The sequence below is a fragment of the Agelaius tricolor genome, unplaced genomic scaffold (assembly GCF_023055355.1).
Source record: "Agelaius tricolor isolate 1412-34295 unplaced genomic scaffold, bAgeTri1.0.p SCAF_14, whole genome shotgun sequence".
NCBI classification, from domain to species: Eukaryota; Metazoa; Chordata; class Aves; order Passeriformes; family Icteridae; genus Agelaius; species Agelaius tricolor.
The window spans coordinates 9,676,288-9,696,903 of record NW_027269274.1 but is presented as its reverse complement, the minus strand read 5'-3'; the positions used below and the strand labels follow the sequence as shown (position 1 = coordinate 9,696,903).

The following is a 20,616-nucleotide window of genomic DNA, read 5'->3' as shown; positions in this document are numbered from 1 at the left end:
AGAGTGCCAGATGGGCTTCCTGCCTGTCTGCTGGGATCAGGTTGCCCTGAGCACCCCTGAGCCCCACATTTTTAACCATCCTGGCCATTTACACAGGGTGACAATGTTTATCCATGCAACAACTGCCTGTCTGACAGTGAGAGAAATGCAATGTCACTGAAGGGTGGCTCAGTAGAGGTCAGAGCCATTAGATAGATGAATCCCTGGTGAGATTTTGAATAGACAATTTCCAGTTTGCTTGCAATTAAAACAGCACCAACCTAAAGTACATCATTATTAGGGTTGTGGTCTTTGGCATTAAGACACTTGCACAGATGAATAAAGCCTCCTTATCCATTCATTTCTGCTGTTAATGTGGTTATATCTCTTCAAAGGACATTGTCTTGGGAACTCTGCTGCAGGAAGACACAGTTTGGACACTCAGCCTTGCCTCTGGGTTTTGCTCTCCTGTGTGTGAAATGGAGATGGCAGCAAAGGAAGCCAAGGGAAGAGATGGAGGCAGGAGCTGGCATGCAGAAACCCATGCTCACTCTCAGCAGGCATCCTGGCTGTGGCCTCCATCTGCCAGGGCAAGCCACTGCAGGTGGAAACAGACCTTTTTTCAGATCCATTTGTAATTTTTGTGGATTTACCAGTACAAAAGACAGTTTAAATCTGCTCCAGTGGCCCAGAGAAGGCTCCATAAATCAACAGCTGGTAAAGGTAGAAGCATGTGGTGGGGAAGAAACTCAAAATGAAAACACTGCTTGGCAGTGGTGACAGGGCAGTGATAAAAAGGTGAATTGATCAATACTGTTATTTACTTTTTATAAATTGCTTTCAGTCTCTCTGCTGGGATTGTGGCTAACTCAGTGTTTACACTGTGATGAATGACGAGGCCAGGAACACATGTCCAGTTTGTGTTTTTAACAGAATGCATAATGACTTGTACTGGTAAATTATTCCCCTCCAAGGAGCACCAGCACATATTTCACAGGCATCAACCTGTTAAAAATGCCCTTCATTATTGACCAAGCCAAAGCAACACTGCCAATGTGTAATTAAAGAAATTGTAATAATGCCATAAGAATGCATTTAAATAAGAAGCATTTTTAAATTGGAAATAACAAAATCAGCAACCAAATAATCTCAGGATAGCTAAGGAATGAGAAGAGGAAAAAAGTGAATCAGAATTGATTACAAAGAGCAGCAGTGAAAATCAAATCCTCAGTACCCAACTTTTTCCTCTATCATTCATTAAGTTTAGCAGCAGGTGCATAAATTATCAGTGCCTCCAGCAGGATATCTGCCTCATCACAGATCCTTTTCCTTTCACAACCTCCAGGTAGCAAAACCAGATCAGGACATCCCACCAGGATAAAAGCACTGGAGTGAATCAGCTGTAGTGTGAGTGAGGGGGCAGGACAGGTGGCTGCTGAGCCTGCCCCACCTGCAGACACGCTCGCCTGGGCTGGTGGCAGGGCACAGGCTGATACAGAGCCAGAAAAACTGGATTTGCTTGGCTCAGAGATCCATCTTCTCACTAGGACAGTGATTACACTGCTTAAGCGACTTAATCAAAGTTATCTATCTACCCAAATTCTGGTTTTATCACCTGCAAGCAGATATACTGCCTCCTCCTTATTTGCAGTGCTTCACACCAAGGGCACAGGAATTGATTTGTTAAGATATATAAAGGTAATTTGATAAACAAGCTATATAAAGTATTAATGCTTATCTAAAATAAATGGCAATTTCAGTATCTCTTTAAACAGCAACAGCAACACATCTCTACCCTACAGTGAATGTCACCACCAGCCCTTGGAGAGGGTATTTGAGACAGGAAAAAAATCCCAAACTCTCAATACAAAAGGTAATCTTTTGTGTAATCAACTATCATTTTGCAGAGGGGAATAACAAATCTATACCTTATTTTAAGAGCTAAGGTATTGAACATTTGAGAATACGTGACTATTAGCTTCTCACTGCTGGAGATTTTAATTTATAGGAGATTTACAGAAAACCTTCAAAGGTGCCACTGTATCATTAGAACTGGATGCAGCCAGCAAGATCAGAGCATTTAAGGCATGAGTTCTCTAATGGAGAGGGGTTGTTCAGGCTAACAAGGGTCAAATCTTCACATTCCTGTGTCAAAACTCTCAGTTTAGCAGTATTTGCATCCTCACCATTCTGAGCCCCAGAGGTTGCTGCAAACAGGTAAGCTTCAGAGCTCTTGAAGCAGAACAGAGTATGCTCTGCTCTTCAGCCAAATGCCCTTCTCTCTGGAACAGAGGCTGAGATACTGGTACTTTCTCAGAGAAAATGAGAGTTTAGCTGGCATTGTATCCCTTCACCTCTGGACAAAGTGCATGAGGCAGCACACAGATGGCAGCTTCAGTGTATGTCATTTAGCATATTGAGGAGACTGAAATGAGGCTTGAGGGCACAGAGATCCCTCAGGAGTTCAAAGCACTGTCAGTGAGAGGCTCAGCCCCTGGATTTTGTAGTCATCCTTTGAGGAATGGAAAGGGAAATAGTGCTAAATGCATGTATTTCCACCATGCATCTTGATTTGCTGTGTCCCTTTGCCACACTGTGTTGGAGCAGGGGGAAGAAACCCATCCGTGCTCTCAGACCACAACTGGAGACTCATCCAGCCCAAGCCTCCTCTTTCTGGAAAACCTTGAGATCTCTGAAAGATTAAATGCCCTCTGAAAATATCTGCCCCTCACCAGGAACAAGTACAGCCCCTCTCTGCATGTTCATCCCAGAACCAGCAGCATCTGCCCTCCTCATACACAAATCTCCCGGCCTTTCAGCCCTTTTATGAGCATTTCCAGCAGATTTATGGCTTCTCCTACAGCCAGCTCCATTACATGAATTCTTCCAATTCATCCATCAAGAATCCTGCTCTCCCCCCACCCTTTACCTAGTCCATCTCCCAATTAGCTCTGGAAGCCACAGCACAGCAAGAACTTGATCACATTTATTCCTGTAGTGCTCCTCTGATGAGGTCGTAACACCTCCTGCCCATTTAAGAAGGCAGAGGCAAACCTTCCCAGGCAGAGGAATTAACCTCAGAGAAGCCAGCTGAAGCCAAGAGGTAAAACTCAGTGAAAGCAACTCATCTTACCTCTGTAGTGCAGCTAGACTATAAAGTTCATGAATAAACCCAATTCTGTGGCCATGACAGTGCAGTGGATCTTCTTCTGACCCCTTCACCTTCTCATCTACTCAAGCTGCTCCAGTTTTACAGAGTAGGGAACAGGAATGAAATGCAAGAGGCCAGCAAACCAAGTCCTTTAAAACAGTAGTTATATACTTTTCCATATCAGAAGGAAAGCTGTAAAAGCTGTTTCTAGATCTCCACAAACACTCAAGTCAGCAGAACTGAGAGGAAAGGAACTCAGCAAAACAGAGAAGGGTTATTTTTACCTCTTTTCTTTTGCTGCTTGCATCACACTCCTGCATGCACATCGTGTCTCTGCAGGAAGTACTTAACATAAGGCTGCTTGCTTTGGTTTTAATGTTTGAAACTGGTATGTTTATCTGCCTGGCCAGAGGCAAAGTGAAAAAATTATGATCTAATTTGCTAAGGATCATGTGGACATAGGTTTATAAAGATTAATATATGAAAACAAAATTAGGATTAAGCTTGAATTTCATCTTTGCCACTGCATTTTCTGGATGCCTGTGTTTTTCTCCATTTTTAAGTATAATTTTGGCTTTGACTCAGGAAACAACTGCAATATAGGTTTATGCATGTGCATTACTTAAACAATGTCCTACAAACACGTTCAGCAATCAAAAAGATCAAATCAATTATAGTGTTAAAAAGCTGCTTTGTAGTTGAATAATGGGCATCTATTTAAAACCCAGGGGTCAGTTCCTTTCTATTAGCAGTGATTTCAAAAAAGTGTGTGAAATCACTCCTTTTAACAGATTTGAAATGAAAACCTTTCCAACATAAAAATATGTTTGAAGTGTAAATGCATATCTGAAGCAGATCCCATTCAAATAAGACTTCACAAATAAAAACTTCTGTTCTTGCCAGCAGCTCCCAAGTTCATTTTACTCTCTAGCCCCAGACATAAACTAAACTTTGAAACTTACTAGGGCCTTGCTCAAGCCAGCTTTTGCTACCAGATCCATTATCCTGGATTGCTCCCTGAGGCTGGAATGCCAAGGCAGTGGTAGGGCAGCAGGTTGGAACCCAGCACAGTCTGCACCATGCACTACTCCCCACCAGTGAAATGCCTCTATAGACAGCCTGCTGCTTTCAGAAAGCCCTTTGATGTCTTCAGACATTAACTGCTACCAAGCCCAATGTTAAATACTAGGCTGTTATTTCTCAGGATTGTCCTTGTGGCACGAATAGGGGAAGTTGAGAAGAGGGACAAGAAATATCACTAGGTGCAAATGCATCATCCTGTCAATGTTCCAGTCACTCCTGAGAATCATCCCACTTAGACCAGAACACCTCCAATTAACTCTCTAACTAATGCTGTAAATGTCAAGAGGTAATTACCATAGCTTCTCTTTTAATGAAGCCCAGTTTCCAAGTGTCCCCTGCGACTCCATTCCCCAGACACAGCTGGGTCCATGCTCCTGAGGGCTCAGACAAGAGATCCCATTATTGCATCTCGCAAGCTGCTCTGCTTCAGATCAGAGGTGGTGGCAGTCTCTGGGCATGGCAAACCTCAGATGATTCAACTCACTTTACCCAGAAGTGAGAGAGGGATGAGTGATCTGAGACCTGCATGTGTTTGCCATACAGGAAAAATTCACTGACACAAGGCATAACAAGACCCCAGGTTAGCCAGAAATTTGGGATGGATCTGCCTATATCATCCCCTTACAGCATCCTCTCCAAAGAGGCCAAAAGATCTTTAAATGAAAAACTATGCTCAGAAGAGAAACAGAGATAATTAATTAAGAGTGAGCACAGAAGAGATAAAAGAAGAAAAAAGGTTTATGTTCTCTTCTCTCAGTGCATACTAAGTTCTGGCACATGGCTCTCCTTCTGCATGGCTTGAGCTTGTAAATGAAACAATTTCTGGGAAACCCTGGAATTTAAAGTGCCTTCCACTGTCTCTAAAACCAACCACCCTCTTCATGCCCCTCCTCTTGGCAGTTTCCCCTCTCCACCCTTCAAGCTGTGGGGTTCACCTCTCACTTGTTCTCCTCTCTCCACCTCTTTTTGCAAGGGTCCCACCAGACCCAGGCAATTCTTTTTCAAAAGAACATAATACAAGTGTGAGCAAGGAAATAAAAATAATATTACATATAACATAACATAATTATGCACCACAGCTCAGGTAATCAGTTGAGACACATCCTTTGTGCCAACCCTTCATGCAGCTGCTTTTCTCTGCAGCTGCCAGCTCATGGAGGCAGGAACCACACATCTGATTCATTCTGGGATAAATCACGAGCACTGGAGTGCCACGGAAACCCCACATGATCTTATCTCTCTGTTGAGTGTTCTAAAATGCCTGTGTGGAAAGCAGAGGCTCTTGCAACTGCTACTGCAAGTCTGAGCAATACTTACAGCTGATTGTAATTCCGAGCTCTACACCTCTTTTCTTGGGCAATTTAACGTGGAAAGTACCGCTGCTGGGTATGACAGACTCTATAAAGCAAAAAAACAAACAAAAAAGAAAAAAAGGAGAAAAAGGAGAGTTTTCAGTTGCATGGATGGTTTCTTTGGAACCAAGAAAACAAGGCCATAAAGCACTGCCTTATTGGTTCAAATAAGGATATCTGAGGCCCTGTGGACTTCAGGTTGAAATTTGGATTCTCATTAAAAAGACATGCTCTGAACATCAAGTGCTTACATCACACAGTATTTCAAAACTAAAGCAGCTCTGTCAATGTAAATGGGAAAAAAAAATCTTTTTTAATACAAAACTGCGCTTTACCCCTAGCCTATAGCTTTGGCTCCCACCTGGCCTCAAGGCCATAAATGAATATGAATATTATTCCTATTAATGAGCAAATATTTAAAGTGTGTCCTCTTCATCTACCTCTTAGGCTTATCTCAGCCAAGCAGTGAGCACAGAATATTTATGAAAGGATCAGAAGAACCCTCCACCTCAGTGCACATTAGAGAACAGCAAGAAATGGAGAAGGTCCTCACAGGGTTTCTCACTCTTCCCTCTGAGCCTGCTGAATACACTCCCCACTGTGGGTGAGCAAAGGCACTGGCAGAGCCCCACGGGCAGAGAGGAGCAGCAGCTCCTTTGGGAAGGTACCTGCGACGTCGAACTCGATCTCCAGCACCACTTTGTTGGTGAGCGCCGCGTCGCGCAGGAGCTGGTTGGCCTCCTCCATGGTGCCGTCCTCCGTCGCGATGCCGTTGATGGAAAGGACTCGGTCTCCTACTTGCAGCAGTCCACACCTGCAGTTCACAGTGGGAAAAGAGGGAATGGGAACAAGGAGACAAGGGAAAAAAAGGGAAGGAGGAAGAAAACAACCCCACAACCAGCCATGAGTTACTTTTGCCAGGCAAATCTGTTGCAAGACACACAAAGTGCTGACATATTCTGCAGAGGTAGCCCCAAAGAGAAAATAACTCATTTTGCTGTGCCTGTCTCAGGATCCCTGGAAGGGCACAAGGAGGTAAACCTTTGTTGGTTTCTAAAGTTCAAACATATTTTGCTCCTAAATAACCATTTCTGGTCACATTTTTTTGCAACAACCAAGAGGGGAAAAAAGTAACCCTTGCCTTTCTAAAAGTCAACACCGTGGCTGAGAGATGACAATGATAAACACAAGGGAAAGTGACTTCCTTCCCTATCTAACCACAAACAGCTCTTCCCATGCACCTGCACCCTCTGGAACACAAACTAATGGCATTGAAAATTGCACAGATTCCTCTGCTTAGTTCATGGCAAGTACTGAAGCTACAATCCAATAAACTCACCGAAATGTTTCAGCAAATTAGATAATCATTTATCCCTTCTAATTGCATTTCTGGAAGCCAAATGCACAGGGATACTTTTTAACTGCCTTGAAAGGCCAATATTATTCCAGTGTGATGACCTGACAATATAACCACAACTGACCCTTTAGGGCTCTTGCTTTAGACCCACTTTCTCCAGGAACAGAGATCAGCAGGATTTTTACTTTGAAAGTAGAACACAAAGGCAAGGCTATGTTGGAGATGTACTGTTACAGCACAATTTGTCTCTTGGGACCCCCTGCATTTATAAGCAAAGTGTTTTTCACATATTCCTACATTCAGTATCCACCCACACTCCTTTTTTTTTACGTATACTGCAACACCAGCATGATCCTCCAAGTAATCTCCCACATTATCTCAGCTCCCACCTGGGCTGGCCCATGGCTATACAAAAACAAGACTGCAGTGCTCCCTGCAACCATGAGAAATTGCTCATCTTCCTTCTCCTCTGTCAGTTGTTCACTTTGACCACATCTTTTTAGACTTTCCACTTATCACCCAGCTGTCCACTAGATCAGAGCTTGGGAAACCACTCTTCACTCATCACGAACACCACAAAGCTACAGACTGATCTCCAAAAAAGGTTTAGGATTATGGCATCAAGTCTAAGGTTCCCCTCAAAATGTGGATTTATTTTACCACAAAGATTCTCCAGAAGACATTAGTTAGCCTGTTTTAAGCCTTCTCCAGAGAATCTATATTCCCGTCCTGTTTAATGATCAAACACATCTTTGTCTTCCCCTTTCTTTCACAGATACCTCACAGAAGACAGCTTGTTTTTCACTAAACCTTCCAGTCACTCTTCATCACTCACACCCAATTCAGTTGTAAGAAAACACAGCACCACAGCTTCCAGGCACACAAAGGCATCAAAGGCAGCAGACACTTGGCTGTGTTATTCACGTCCAAACAACAGGATGTGTATGAAAGGCCGAGGTATCAAGAAAAAGTACACACATCTGAATTCAAGAAAAATGAACAAGCACAACAGATTGTGCCAGTGGCCCATCAAAAGGTGAGATATGAACAAGTTTGGAGGGAGCCCAGGGAGGTTATTTTACTGGTAGGAAAGTATATTCACACTTCTACCTGAGTTCATGCTCTCCATGGAAAAATGCCGGCTACTTTATGAGATGCAAACTCAGAGCTGTTTGTTCAAGGATTCTTGGATTAGGACAGACAACTCCATGATGTATAAATGAACCCACCCTTGTGAATAAATCACATCAAGTTTAATTACAGTCATTTACTGGACTTGTGGCCATGCAGCCACGCAGAAATATCAGCTTATAAATATGAAGGTGGCACTGAGCAGAACAGAGATGACTCCTCTGTCACCAAGAGGTCTCTTGATATCCTGGCAGTGCACCTTTTGCAAAGGAGGGATCAACAGCTGCATCACTCAGACATCACTGTCATCTAGAGTTCACACAGGGACACAATCCACTTTAGCACCACTCTTTCAGCCACAAGGGCTGGGAGCTCATACGATACTTTTACACTGCATCAAAGTAAACGTTTGCCAGCTTTCCCACCAGAGCTGCCTTCTCCCAAAACAGCCATTTCTCATGGTTTTTCACTCAAGGTGCATTTGCCTGAGTCTTTTACAGCCAACAGCTCTGCTAGGTCAGAGTATTTTATTTCTTTTATTATTAGCCTCAGCTAATCACAGTTGTTTAAGCCCCGGTCTCGCAGGTTTGTAAAAGTTTGTGGTGTGATGCCACAACCTTCTGGCTTCCTCTGCCAAGTACAAGGAGGCCTGACATCTCTTGTTAACCCTTCAGAATCATTCCAGAGACATCCAGCTGTGATGAGTCCTTGCACTGGGAGTGGAGCCTGGGGAGTCTTGCAGAGCTCTCCTTTGCTCTGCCATGGGATTCTACAAGAACCTTCAGACAGTTTTTCCGAAGAGAAGGCATTTGTCTCAGAGATGCTCAGTCTAACATCAGCACCTAAAAAGTACTTTCAGACTGTGGGAGCAGAAGTGTCTTAAAATCAGAAAGAAAGGAGTACAGGCATCTCCTGGAATGAAAGACAGCACTATGGATGTGCTAGAGTCCATGATGGGAATATCTCCCTGGGGTAGAACAGATTTGCATTTTGCCATGACTCATTCCTTGGGCTTAAAGACAGCAACAGAGCAGCGGAGGTGTCTTGTTTGATACAGAGCAGCACATATTCAAGCCTTGGGCAGGATCTACACTGAAGAGCTCACTCAGCATCATCCACGTCTGCGTGGTCACTCAGCAGTGGGGGGAGCAGCTGTGACCATGGCCACACTGCTGGATCCAGAAACTCATCCCTTGTGCCCTTCCATGCCCCTGAGCCAGCCTGCACAGGTCAGACATGCACATCTGTGTGTGTGTGCACATCTGTGCCTGCACATTGGTGGGTGGGTCTCAGCCCCTAATGGATCAAAGCTCTGCTGACAGCTTCAGCCAGCTGCTAAACTTCACTTTTCCAAACTATTCATACCCAGAAGGCAGAAACACAATGATCAAACAACTGTGTCTGAGCAGAGCTACAAAACATGTAGCTCAGCAGGAAGCATTGATTTTGGATACCAGGATGAAGAAGTCAGATACTCTCCCTCTGCTGCCAATGACAGCTGGAGGAGGAAGGACACAAAAGCTGTGTGCTTCAAGGCAGTCAAGAGGGGATGTCAGGCTTCTTCCCCTTCTACCCTCCCTGCTGATAACAGGGGCTGAATCACTGTCTCATTCAGAGCCCAAAGGCTTAATCATGCACCCTGGAAACAAAACAACAGGTTGGGAGGGAAGTCTATTAGACGCTATTTGCAGTAAAACAAATCACAAGTCAGGCAGGTGTGAATTTTTTGCATCAAACCTCTTGGCACAAGCTAGCACAAAGCAGACAATAAATGTGAGGCAGCCTGACATCCCTGAAAAGAGGGTGATGTCATGCACCTCCCTGGTAGCACTCACACTTGCTGGGCACCCCAGAGGCAGCTCCTCCACAACAATCCAGATGGACAAAGCCAGTGAGCATCATGTGCTTGTACAACAGCACATTCAGATGCACAGATTTTGCAGAGTGTGTGAACATCCAGGTCAGATCCAGGGTGCTAAACCTGATCCCTATATCCCCAGAGCTCACTTTTTTGGCAAAGAGCAAAAACTGCAGCACAAGAAAGAGCACACCCTAGCCTCAGCTGGGAGCCCAGCCTGGTATAGGGGATGAAAAGGACTCTAATGTCTTGGGCTGCAGCTACAGCAGAACCTCTGAAAAGCAGGGAATAATGAATCTTGAATGATGGAGCAAAGAGCTTTGTAAAACAGCAAGAAACAAAAAATGAAATAAAAACATAAAACTGCCTTTTTCCTTCACTGCAAACCCAGTGCACTTATCACTTCAAGATGCGGAGGAAAGACAGAATTTTCCTGCCAGCTAGGAAGAGCAGTATGATTTAGGAAAGAATGAAATGCACAGCAGAGATTTAATCCCCAAATCAAATCCAGGCTGCAAATGCAGAGAGGATTGCTCCCAGTCTCCAGGAAGCAGCGGCCAGAAGAGCGTGAATGCTGCCGGGCGGGCAGCGCGGGGCGAGCAGCGGCTGTGACACATCAGAGCCAGGCAAGGCTGCCCCACAACTCACTGCTTTTCCTCCAGGCTTGGCAAGAGGATAAAGCAAAGCCAGGCAGATTTCAGCACATCTCCCTCATCCCCTGGGACAGCAGGCTTTGTTGCTGCCTGATTTATAAAAGGAATTTGGTGCTTCGCAACATGAACCAAGTTCACCCACAATAGAAGATAAAAAAACCATAAACCCATCACCTTAATTTTTAAACCCTGTTTGGAAACAATCAAATAAACAAAAGGCATAGCAGGCTTTTAAAATCTCTCTTAACGTGCATGAAGATAGCTCTTTTTCCTGTGCCAGCCCCTTGTCGCTGTCCTCCCACAGACACAAGAACCAGGTACTCCTGTTCCACCTTGCCTCTGCAATGGCTGACCAGAGAAGCTACAACACAGAGACTGGTCTGCACAGCACTTGCATTTCATTTTGCAGACTCTTTCCCTGCCATATGATTCTACAACTCCCCCATGTGCTGTTTTTCTGGACTGGCTTGGAGACACCAAATCTTCAGCACAGGCTGATGGGGCCATTAGAGACTTCTTCAAGAAAGGTTCTGCAGCAGGCACTGAGTACTGCCACATTGCTGCACCTTTGGCACCCTTAGGGAGGACAGACCACAGTGGTAATCAAAGGTGGGAAGAGAAATGAGCACATGGACATTAAGTTCCAGCCTAAAGAAATCAGCTCTCCTTTAAACCCCTCAAGAGATCAAGCCATGCTAGGACTTGACTTGTTTAGTAACAAAAGTCTTACCAGAAGACACCTAGATTGTAGTGCACAGACACTCAAGCAGACTATAAATCCAGCCAGCAGCACTCTAAATCCAGCATTGGGAGCAGCTGAACTCTAGGGCTGAGGCTCCACCACTGGAGGAGTCACTGCTCCCTGTGTCCTCGGGTGATAGAGAGCAGTTAATGCTGCTCCTCCCTTCTGCACTTTCCCCAGCATTACACAGCCAAAAGCAGGAGGGATTAACTGCAGCACCGACCTGCTCCTCAACTAGAGCCCTATCTCTGTGGCCCAAAGCCTTGTCTTTATGGCCAGTTTATACAGCTGGGCTCTGCTACAACAAAATCAGTCAGAAAACATTTCACAGGGGCCACTTATTTAGACCTTTCCCCTTTTGGCACCTATACAAAAGATTTATCTTTCAAAGAGGAATTTTAAAAAAATAAGAAGGGAAGAAAGAAAGGGAATGGGAATGGCACTCTCACACAGACACACACTCCCTTCCTCCTCCTCCCAGACCAGCCGCAGCCTGGTGCCAAGACGTTCACCTGGGGTGCGAGGGAGGCCGCGGTCAGCCGACGAGTGCAGAAATGGCAGTGACAGTAAACCATGCCCAGTGAAGAATGGGAGATATTACAAGGATGATAGTAAATATCTAAATGAGCCTCTGAGGAGAGAAAACAAACCAAACCATGAAATGTTCAGTAGCAGCACCATCAGCATCCAAGGGCAAGGTCTCTAACCTCTCTGCCGGGCTGTCAGGCTCAATAAAACGGACGAGAGGTGGGGAAGACAGAGTTTCCGTAGCAAAGATGCCTCCCTGGAGCTGAAGTCCGAAGCCATTCAGAGGGTCTCCCCTGAGGACCACCTCTGTCGTCTCCGTGTGGACTATCTGCCCTCCAGGACCCACCGTGCTGGAGGCCAGCGACACTGAGAGGGCGAGAGAGGCAGAAGGTCAGGGCAGCCATGGTCAACATAACAGCCTGGGTCCAGACCTTGGTCTGGTGATGGTGGGGACAGTGACCAAGGATGAGGGAGGCACTGACAGTGCTGAGATGAGCAGCTCTACCCCAGCTAACCATTGACAACAAGGACGGCAAGGGAAGTGTGCATGCCCCCTCCCAGGACTGCTCTTACGTGAGCTCTTGTGCTCCTTCTTCTTCTGCCTCCTCCTCAGCATGGTGGTGCGGGGGCTCATGGGGTGGGAGCTGCGAGGTAGCGTGTTGGAGTTCTGACACGGGAATCCCTGCGCGTTCATGGTGGGAGACGAGAAGTTGGCAGCCACCAGAGCTGGGGACACACAAGAGGGCGTTAGGGACGTGCACAGGGGGCTGCAGCAGTTCCTCACTCACTAACAGTGTCACCAAACACCTCATGGGTTTGGAGCAGCTCCTCCTTTCCAGCTCCAGGGTGCGAGACTCAAGGAATGTTCGCTTCCAACAGTTTGGACGCAGTGCAATGTGTCCTCTTCCCTATCTTACTGCCACAAGACAAGAAACCTGGGGCAGCACAGAGCCCACTCCTGACAAGAAGACATGTACAGATGTTGAAGTAGCCATAATCCTGCTTTTAACAAGCTGTATGGCACTAGGACTGAGCTGAATGAGCTGTATCACATTCCTACACAACACCAGAGACACCCTTCCCCATCCCACAAAAAAACTCATTTTTTGCTGTATGAAACTAGGCATGGGAATGGGGGGTTACAGGATGGGTGCATGGGTCTGCCCAGCACACTGCTCTTGTCCCAGTTACCAGATCTGTGTGTGCTGGGCTGCAGATACTGATTTTGTACCTCAGCACTGAGCTGTGGAAGCAGAACTAGATGACTGAGGAGGAAACAAGTGACAAGCCACACTATGGATCTGAATATTAAGGAAATGGAGGGTCACAACAAGAACGAACACAGGCAGGATGAGGGCAATGCCATGCACTGAGGTTACATTTGCAGTAATCCTGTCCAGATGTCTGGGTCCAAGTGGGTGTCTTGCAGTGTCCAGGGTGGTGGGTGTGACAGTAGTTGACACAGGGGTCCCAACAGTGATGGTGGTCACTCTTCTGCACTTTGACTGATGGCATCCAGGGGAGCAGAAATTGCCACAGGCGGGAAGGAGAAATGAGAGAAAGAAAAGGTAAGAACCATAAGCCAGGAGATTGGAGAAAAGAGCTTTATACTGACTCTGAATAAGCCAGGACCTAACCACAGTGTGCCAAGCATCAGCAGCAAAAATGCAACCCTATGTAACCTCATGACACTTGATGTAAAGTGGCAGAAATCCCCCCCCTCTTTCCCACAATAAACTCTGCATCCAGTGCCACCAGCCTGACTCAGCCGTGCTGGCAGTGCACACACGTCATTACCATTTGCAGTCTGTTGTGCGACGTGCAGAAGCTCCATCCAGCCAGGAGTTTCCTGCAGAGGCCATCAGCACTCTCTGACAGCACCAGGGAAGCCTCCTTGTGCTGTTTGCCACCTTGCTCCAGAGCTGCCCTCCCTGTGACAAGGCTCAATGCCTTCCCCATGTGCTGTGAGCACTTTGCTTGGCTTCAGCATTCGGTTGTTTAGTGGCTGCTATTGCACAGGAATGCACACATGGATGAAAGACAGGAGAAGCAGAGAGCCACCTCCAGCTCACCACAACAAAAGGGGGTTTATACACCACTGCTTAAATTAAGGGGGGCACCAGCAGAGGAAATATGCCAATGCTGTGGCAAACAGCAAATGAAAGCATAGCACCAACATGGCAGAGCCTGTTCAAGGGCACAGCACTGCTTTAACTTCAACCCTAACCCCAGCCCATGCTGGCAGAATCTGTTGCAGTGTGATATCCATCATCTGGAAACCTCTGTCCAGGAACTGCAGCTTTGCAACACCAAGTCACAAAGCCACAAGTCTCTTTTGAAGTGCCTCAAACAGTGCCCAGGCACAGGTCCCTTGTCTGTTCTCACTGATGCTCCTTTTTCCCCTGGGCAGCACAGGGTCAGTTTGGTTTTCCTTGTCCAACACCACGTGTTCTGTTCCAAATCTCTGCACCATGCTGCCTGAATCTGTTTTCCTCCAAGAGGAATTCCTGGCTAACAAGCAAGATTTCAAGCTTTTTTTTTCAGCTAAGCATAGAGAGCATCCCACAGCCGAGCATCACCACAGCCACATATTATCCCAGAGTTCCTCATATCACAGCCACTTGCACTGACATGCCAGCACCTTCCCATGAAGGATGACATCTCCTTCTGCCTCTGGGTCCTCTGACCAGGCAGAAATGCCACCAGCACTGGCACTACCAGAACCTTCTTAGAGTGCAAACCTGGGAGAGGGACTTATTTAGTTTACTGAGCCCACCCAGAGTTCTCCTCTAAAGGTCATCTGTTAGTGCCTTGAACAGCAGAAATCCATTTTCTATGTGTGCATCACAGGCATTAAATCATTTAGGTCAGATTTTCCAGACAATATAGTGATTATATTTAGTCTTTGCTAAACATTTAGTGAGTTTAGCACTTAGTCTATCAAGCTTTTAAAAATACACTTCCAGCTCTGGGGTTCTATTTTGTGTATTTTCAAAAGTAAATTTTGAGCCAGGCAGCTTTTAAAAACAACAATCAAAATAGCTATAGCTAGACAAAAAGAAAAGTTCTTAATAAAATTAAACACTTTGAACATAGGGGAAAGAGCTTATGGGCATATATACAAAATAATTTAATCTACTTATAATAACTAAAACTATTCCATTTGTCTATTAATTCTTAGCCTACATTGACAACAGAAAAAATGCGCCTTTGAAACTCAGCTGACAGCAAATTCTGGGAGAGGATGCATTTTGGACAATTCTGTGAAAAAACCTCTACAACAGCCTTCCCCAATCTTTCACACATCATCCCTGCCTGAGGAAACCCATCCATCCCAGCACTGCTCCTGGGCACCATCTGCACCCATTGATCCTGTGAGCAGGGCATAATCCTCCCACAAACACTCCAAGTGCCCCCAGAACCACAGAGAAATCCAACTCAGTTTGACAAATCCCATGCTTCAGCATTAGGCCATATTTTTGCATGGCAACTAATCCAGCATCAGATCCCTCTCCATCTCCTCCAACCAGATGCTGATTGCACAAGAAACCACTTTAAAAAATATAATGATGAACACCATGCATTCACAGGCTGAAAGGACTCAGTAATGCAAGTTCTGAACAGGGATGGATCTGCATCATATCCTCTCCTCAGTTTCTTTCCCTGGGCTCCAGTCTCTTGCCAACCACAAGAGTTTGTTTTTGCAGGGTCCATGTTTCCTCACTCTCCCTGTTTGCTAAACTCAGAAAGAGCAGCCTGTGGAGTTGGCACAGCATCCTTTTCTATGATCCCTCAGGTTTTTAAGAGTTTAATCCAAGTGGGAACAATTGTTACATCCCTGAGTTTTCATACTCATGTGTTGCAATTGTTGACCTAAGTTTGTGTTCTGTATTTCTGCCACAGCAAACTGATCTGTGTATGGGGCTTGGGTAAACAGGCTCTGATCACACCAAGCTGTCCTTCCACAGAGCCTCCTTCCCCTGAGCAGCTGCTCAATGCACATATTCTCGAGAAAATTAGGAGCAGGGCACTAATGGAAGGAGGAGAATACTTCATTTTAACAGCCATTGAAAAAGATTATAGTTTTCCATTTTTTCTTGGGCACAAAGGTCAAGTCATCCATTCACTTTGTTAAACTGCTTCAATTTTGCACAATTTGGACTGGACATTTAAGGAATTTATTTCTAGATATGGAGGTGGTTTTAGTTTTTACTGTATCAGTTTAAGGAAGGCCATAAGATATTTTCTTCCTTTCCCCAAACCTCCCTAGAAGAGAGTGGAAAGAGCAGATGTGCCCAGGGCTACCGTACATCAATATTATTAAAATGCATGTCCCTGACAGACAAGTGATTGAAAATGGTGGGAAAAGGGACTGGTACTGAACAGTCACACCCAAAACACCTGAATTACAAGACTGCCAGTACAGAGTGTAACAAAACTGCAGGCAAGAGCTGCAACAAATACACTGAGGCCATGGTCACAATGAAATTTATAGGAGAGCCTGAGACAGCTTCTCATGTGGAGAGAGGAACTAAGTGGGCAACAAGAATGCTCACCAGGGTGAATTCCTAATGACATTTTACAGGCATTTTGGGCTTGATCTTACTGCAGCCAGAATTTACTTCCTTGGTATTTCTTTTGTATGGGTGGTGGAAACCAGCAGCTACAGATGGGTTCACTCTACCCCTGGCTGCCCAGACACAGCTGCCTCTCAAGCAGGCTGGTCTGAAAGATGAACACTTGCATTCCAGCTCTGGAAGTTCATCAGGACCCTGTCCAGCTACTGAACACATCTTTTACAAAGCCTTACCTTACAATTCCTTACAAAGGAATCAGCAAATAAAAACCGAGCTTGGAAATATACTTGCCAGCAGCAAGGTTGTTTTCCTCCCTCTCGATCAAAGTCTCTTATCTGAGGCACTAAGGAAGTGGCTTGCACAGTATTCAGCACTGCAAAACCCTGGGATTCCCATCTCCAATTTCCCTATTCAAGCACAGATGTTCAGATATTGCCTCTTTTCCTATTCACATCCTTGAAGAACGACATCTAATCACATACATTTCATCAAAACATCCATTTTTTTCCCTCTACAGATGTCTCTCTTTGGAATCTGTCACCAGCACTCAAAAGCAAGAACCCCTTGCAGGGACCTAAAGTGAGTTTTGAGAGTGACCAACAGTGTAGGCACAGAAGACACACCTGTTTCTGGAGGCTTCAAAGGCAGCCTGCTTTGGTGAACAGGTAATATCTCCAGCTTGACGTTTTCAGAAGTGGCAGCTAAAAGCTGAGTTGCCTCTAATAAGGAGCAGTGCTCTGTGCTTGTGCCATCAATGGAGAGAATGTGGTCACCAACGTGCAATGCACCACATCTGCAAAGGGAACAGCAGGAGAGGTAATTACATACACAGCCAAAATCCACGTCCTTTCAGTAAGGGGAACACACACAAAATTCAACTGCAAATTAGTGTTCAAATTCTTAATTTCTTAAGAAAGAATTTCTTAAGTGTTAATTTCTTTTCTTTTTTTTTTTCAAATTCCAGTTTGAACCTCAGGGTCAAGCATTACCCAGCTAGGATGGTTGTCATGGTTTGACACTGGCCCAATGCCAGGCACCCACAACAGGCACTCACTCACCCTCCCCTTCCACAGCTGGGCAGAGGAGAGAAAAAAACATTAAACAAAGAGTTCATGAGTTAAGATAAGGACTGGGAAAAAACACTCCAAGGGTAAAACAGGCTCAACTTCAAGGCACAAAATGAGTTCATTACTAACAAAATCAGAGAATAATGAGAAGTAGAAGCCCTTAAAACCCCTTGTCTTCCCCTGACAGTGCAGGAAGACAGGAGGTGAGGGGTTTGGTCAGTTCATCACCCTAAGTTTTCTTCCACTGCACAGAGAGAGGAGTTTTTCCCCTGTGAGACTGTGGGGTCCCTCCCACAGAGACAGTTCTAAGTGAACTTCTCCAACACGGTTCCAATCTCACCAGCAGCAGTCCTGCCACACCTGCTGCAATATGAATTCCCCCCACAAGCACACAGCCCTCCCAAAACTGCTGCAGCATGGGTCTCTCTTCCCATGGAAGCAGTCCTCCAAGGACAGGCTGCTCCAGCCTTGAAGCAGGGCCCTCTCTCCCCACTGGCTCTGCCACTGGATCACAGCCTTCTCCAGGCACCCACCTGCTCCAGCAGGGGCAGCTCCCCCACGGGCTGCGGGTGAATCTCTGCATCCCCCATGGATCCCCACAGGCTGTGGGTGGATCTCTGCATCCCCCATGGATCCCCACAGGATGTGGGTGGATCTCTGCATCCCCCATGGATCCCCACAGGGTGTGGGTGGATCTCTGCATCCCCCATGGATCCCCACAGGGTGTGGGTGGATCTCTGCATCCCCCATGGATCCCCACAGGCTGTGGGTGGATCTCTGCATCCCCCATGGATCCCCACAGGCTGGGGCTGGATCTCTGCATTCCCTGTGGATCCCCATGGGCTGCAGGGGCTCAGCTGCTTCACCATGGTCTCACCACAGCCTGCAGAGGAATCTCAGCTCTGGCACCTGGAGCATCTCCTGCCCCTCCTTCTCCACTGCCCGTGGTGTCTCCACGTTGTTTCCCTCACATGTTTTCACCTTCTCCTCTTCTCTAGCTGGAATTAACACTGCACGCAAAACTTCCTTTTGGTTTTCTTCTTAAGTATGTTATCACACAGGCCTTAAAATCATGTCTACTTAGCCCAGCCTTGGCCAGCAGCCTGTCCATCTTCAGAGCCATCAGGGATTGGATTTGCTGGACATGATGGAAGCTTCCAGCAACTTCTCACAGAAGCCACCTCTGTGGCACCTCCCACTACCAAAAACCAGGCTGTGCAAAACCAACACATTCGTGTTTGTGTCAGTGTTGTTGGTGGCTTCACAAAAAAGCCTTTAAGTCTGTAAGAGTGCCCCTCATAGCCAGTCTGGATGGCTAAGGGCTCGCCCAGCAGTATAGTTACGCCCTGGGAGCCAGGAGTTCAGCTCAGCAACACAGCTGAACACAGCTAGTGCAGCACAGCACCCTGTCTGTACAGCATCCCCACATAAAGGGTTTCCTGCCTTGTCCAGCAGGAAAAGGCTCCAGACAGAAGCTTCCTTAACAGGCTTTAGCCATTTCACAGCTCCAGCACAGTCAGACCTGAGGTTTTTAAAGCTCAGCTTTCACATGCACTGAGTTACCTGCACTGCTGGTGAGGAGTGCCCACTGCTGGTGCACAGATATTTTTAGCACAAACAGTGCTAAGAACATGTGGAAATGCAGATTTCAAGGCAATACTGAGAAGAATGGCTTATAAATAACTAACAAGGAGACAAAAAAGCAGCAGAGAAAGGAAAAGCAGAGCTAGGAAGAGCCTGTTCAGATCTGTACCTGTCCACCACGCTGGCTGGCTTGATCTTGTCGATGACAATGACCTGCTTGTTCCGGTGCATGGCTGTGGTCAGCGTGATCCCCAGCGTGGACCCTGGAGTCTTTGCTATTTCAACTAGTAAAGGACCAGAAGCATTTGCTACAGTATCTGCAAAAAAAGAGAGCACCTGAAGACACTTCTCATACAGGCTTTTCCATCTCTACATACAGGGGTTGGCCAACAGTGCTGACTTGCCATGTGAAGCAGCAAATCTTTAGCTTGGACATCTATGGTCCAGGTCACATGGTGACTTAACAAAGAAGAACACTCAAGAAGAAAAATTGTCTCTGCACAAAATTTACATGATAATGAAGAGTATTACATCAATTCACTCATGGAAAGAACTTTCTTTTTACTTTGGATTAAATAGCAATATTGAGGAATAGATTGCTCAAAGGTTCTGCAACAGTCACATCAATGGTATTACAAGCACAAAAAAGGGAGATCATAAGGACATCATTGTTATTGGCTTTTTCCCAAACAAACCAAAATGAAAAGGCATAAGGATACAGGATCCCACTATCTGAAGTATTCAGAAGTTTCATGGCTTGTCATCATGGAAGTTGATGACAAGCCAATCAACTCTTCTGTGCTTCAGCACCAGCTTCAAAATACCACCTCAAACTTCAACTGCTTGTTTGAGCTCCTCCAGTGTGACAGTGGGAGCAGACACAGCACTGACAAGCCCCTGCTCACAACAGCCTCCTCTCCCACCAGACAATACAGGGGCAACTCATTTTTAAAAGATGCATCTCTGCAATAAGCTTAATAGACGCTGTAAGTGAGACTATGAAACTCCTACGAAATTGCACCTGTTAGCATAAGCCTCCACCAAACCTATCCATCTCTTCTGAGGAAGGGGGAGGACAAAGAAAGCCTGTGTTTCTGGCTGATTAGACAGAAATTCCCTCCACCTTTGTTACACAGATTTGCTTCCAGATTACCTAAAGCCATCACAAAGAGGTGGGATTCACAAATGTATTATCACCATCCAACATCCAATAACCAGCATCCCTCATGTGTAGGTGACAGCCCCCACGAAAGCACTCATGAAGACCCAGCCATCACTTCAAAGGAAAGGCCTGCAGAGCCCTCTGAGCACCTGATGTCTCCTAAACCCTTAATTATTCATAGTAAGGCTTTTCCCTTCCAAAGATAGGCTCCACTAAAAATGCTGATGCTACTTGGCTCCAAACCTGATGCATGGCTCATTCCTGCTCTCTGATAAATGGGAACTTTAATGCAGATCTGGGAAGCAAAGCTGCAGCAAGGTCTTTTCTGAGATTTGTTGAAGATACTGAGTCTCTGGAGATAGAAATTTACCTTGGAAATTCCCCTTGGGGAT

The 20,616-nt window shown here is 45.8% G+C and overlaps 1 protein-coding gene across 6 annotated transcripts in view; it reads right to left on the bottom strand.

The window, feature by feature from the left end:
* GRIP2 (glutamate receptor interacting protein 2) overlaps nt 1-20,616 on the bottom strand; it is a 248,392-nt gene that overhangs the window by 27,027 nt on the left and 200,749 nt on the right. For all 6 annotated transcript variants that reach the window (XR_011681143.1, XM_071439565.1, XM_071439563.1 and 3 more), the window contains exons 8-14: nt 19,232-19,379; nt 17,035-17,204; nt 13,214-13,339; nt 12,408-12,560; nt 12,014-12,200; nt 6,234-6,379; nt 5,531-5,611 (exon numbers count right to left, since the gene is read on the bottom strand). Coding sequence is in view for 5 of the 6 variants with exons in the window: in XM_071439565.1 (XP_071295666.1) it covers nt 5,531-5,611; nt 6,234-6,379; nt 12,014-12,200; nt 12,408-12,560; nt 13,214-13,339; nt 17,035-17,204; nt 19,232-19,379 (1,011 nt within the window). In the remaining variant the exon portion in view is untranslated. The remainder of the gene's footprint in view (nt 1-5,530; nt 5,612-6,233; nt 6,380-12,013; nt 12,201-12,407; nt 12,561-13,213; nt 13,340-17,034; nt 17,205-19,231; nt 19,380-20,616) is intronic.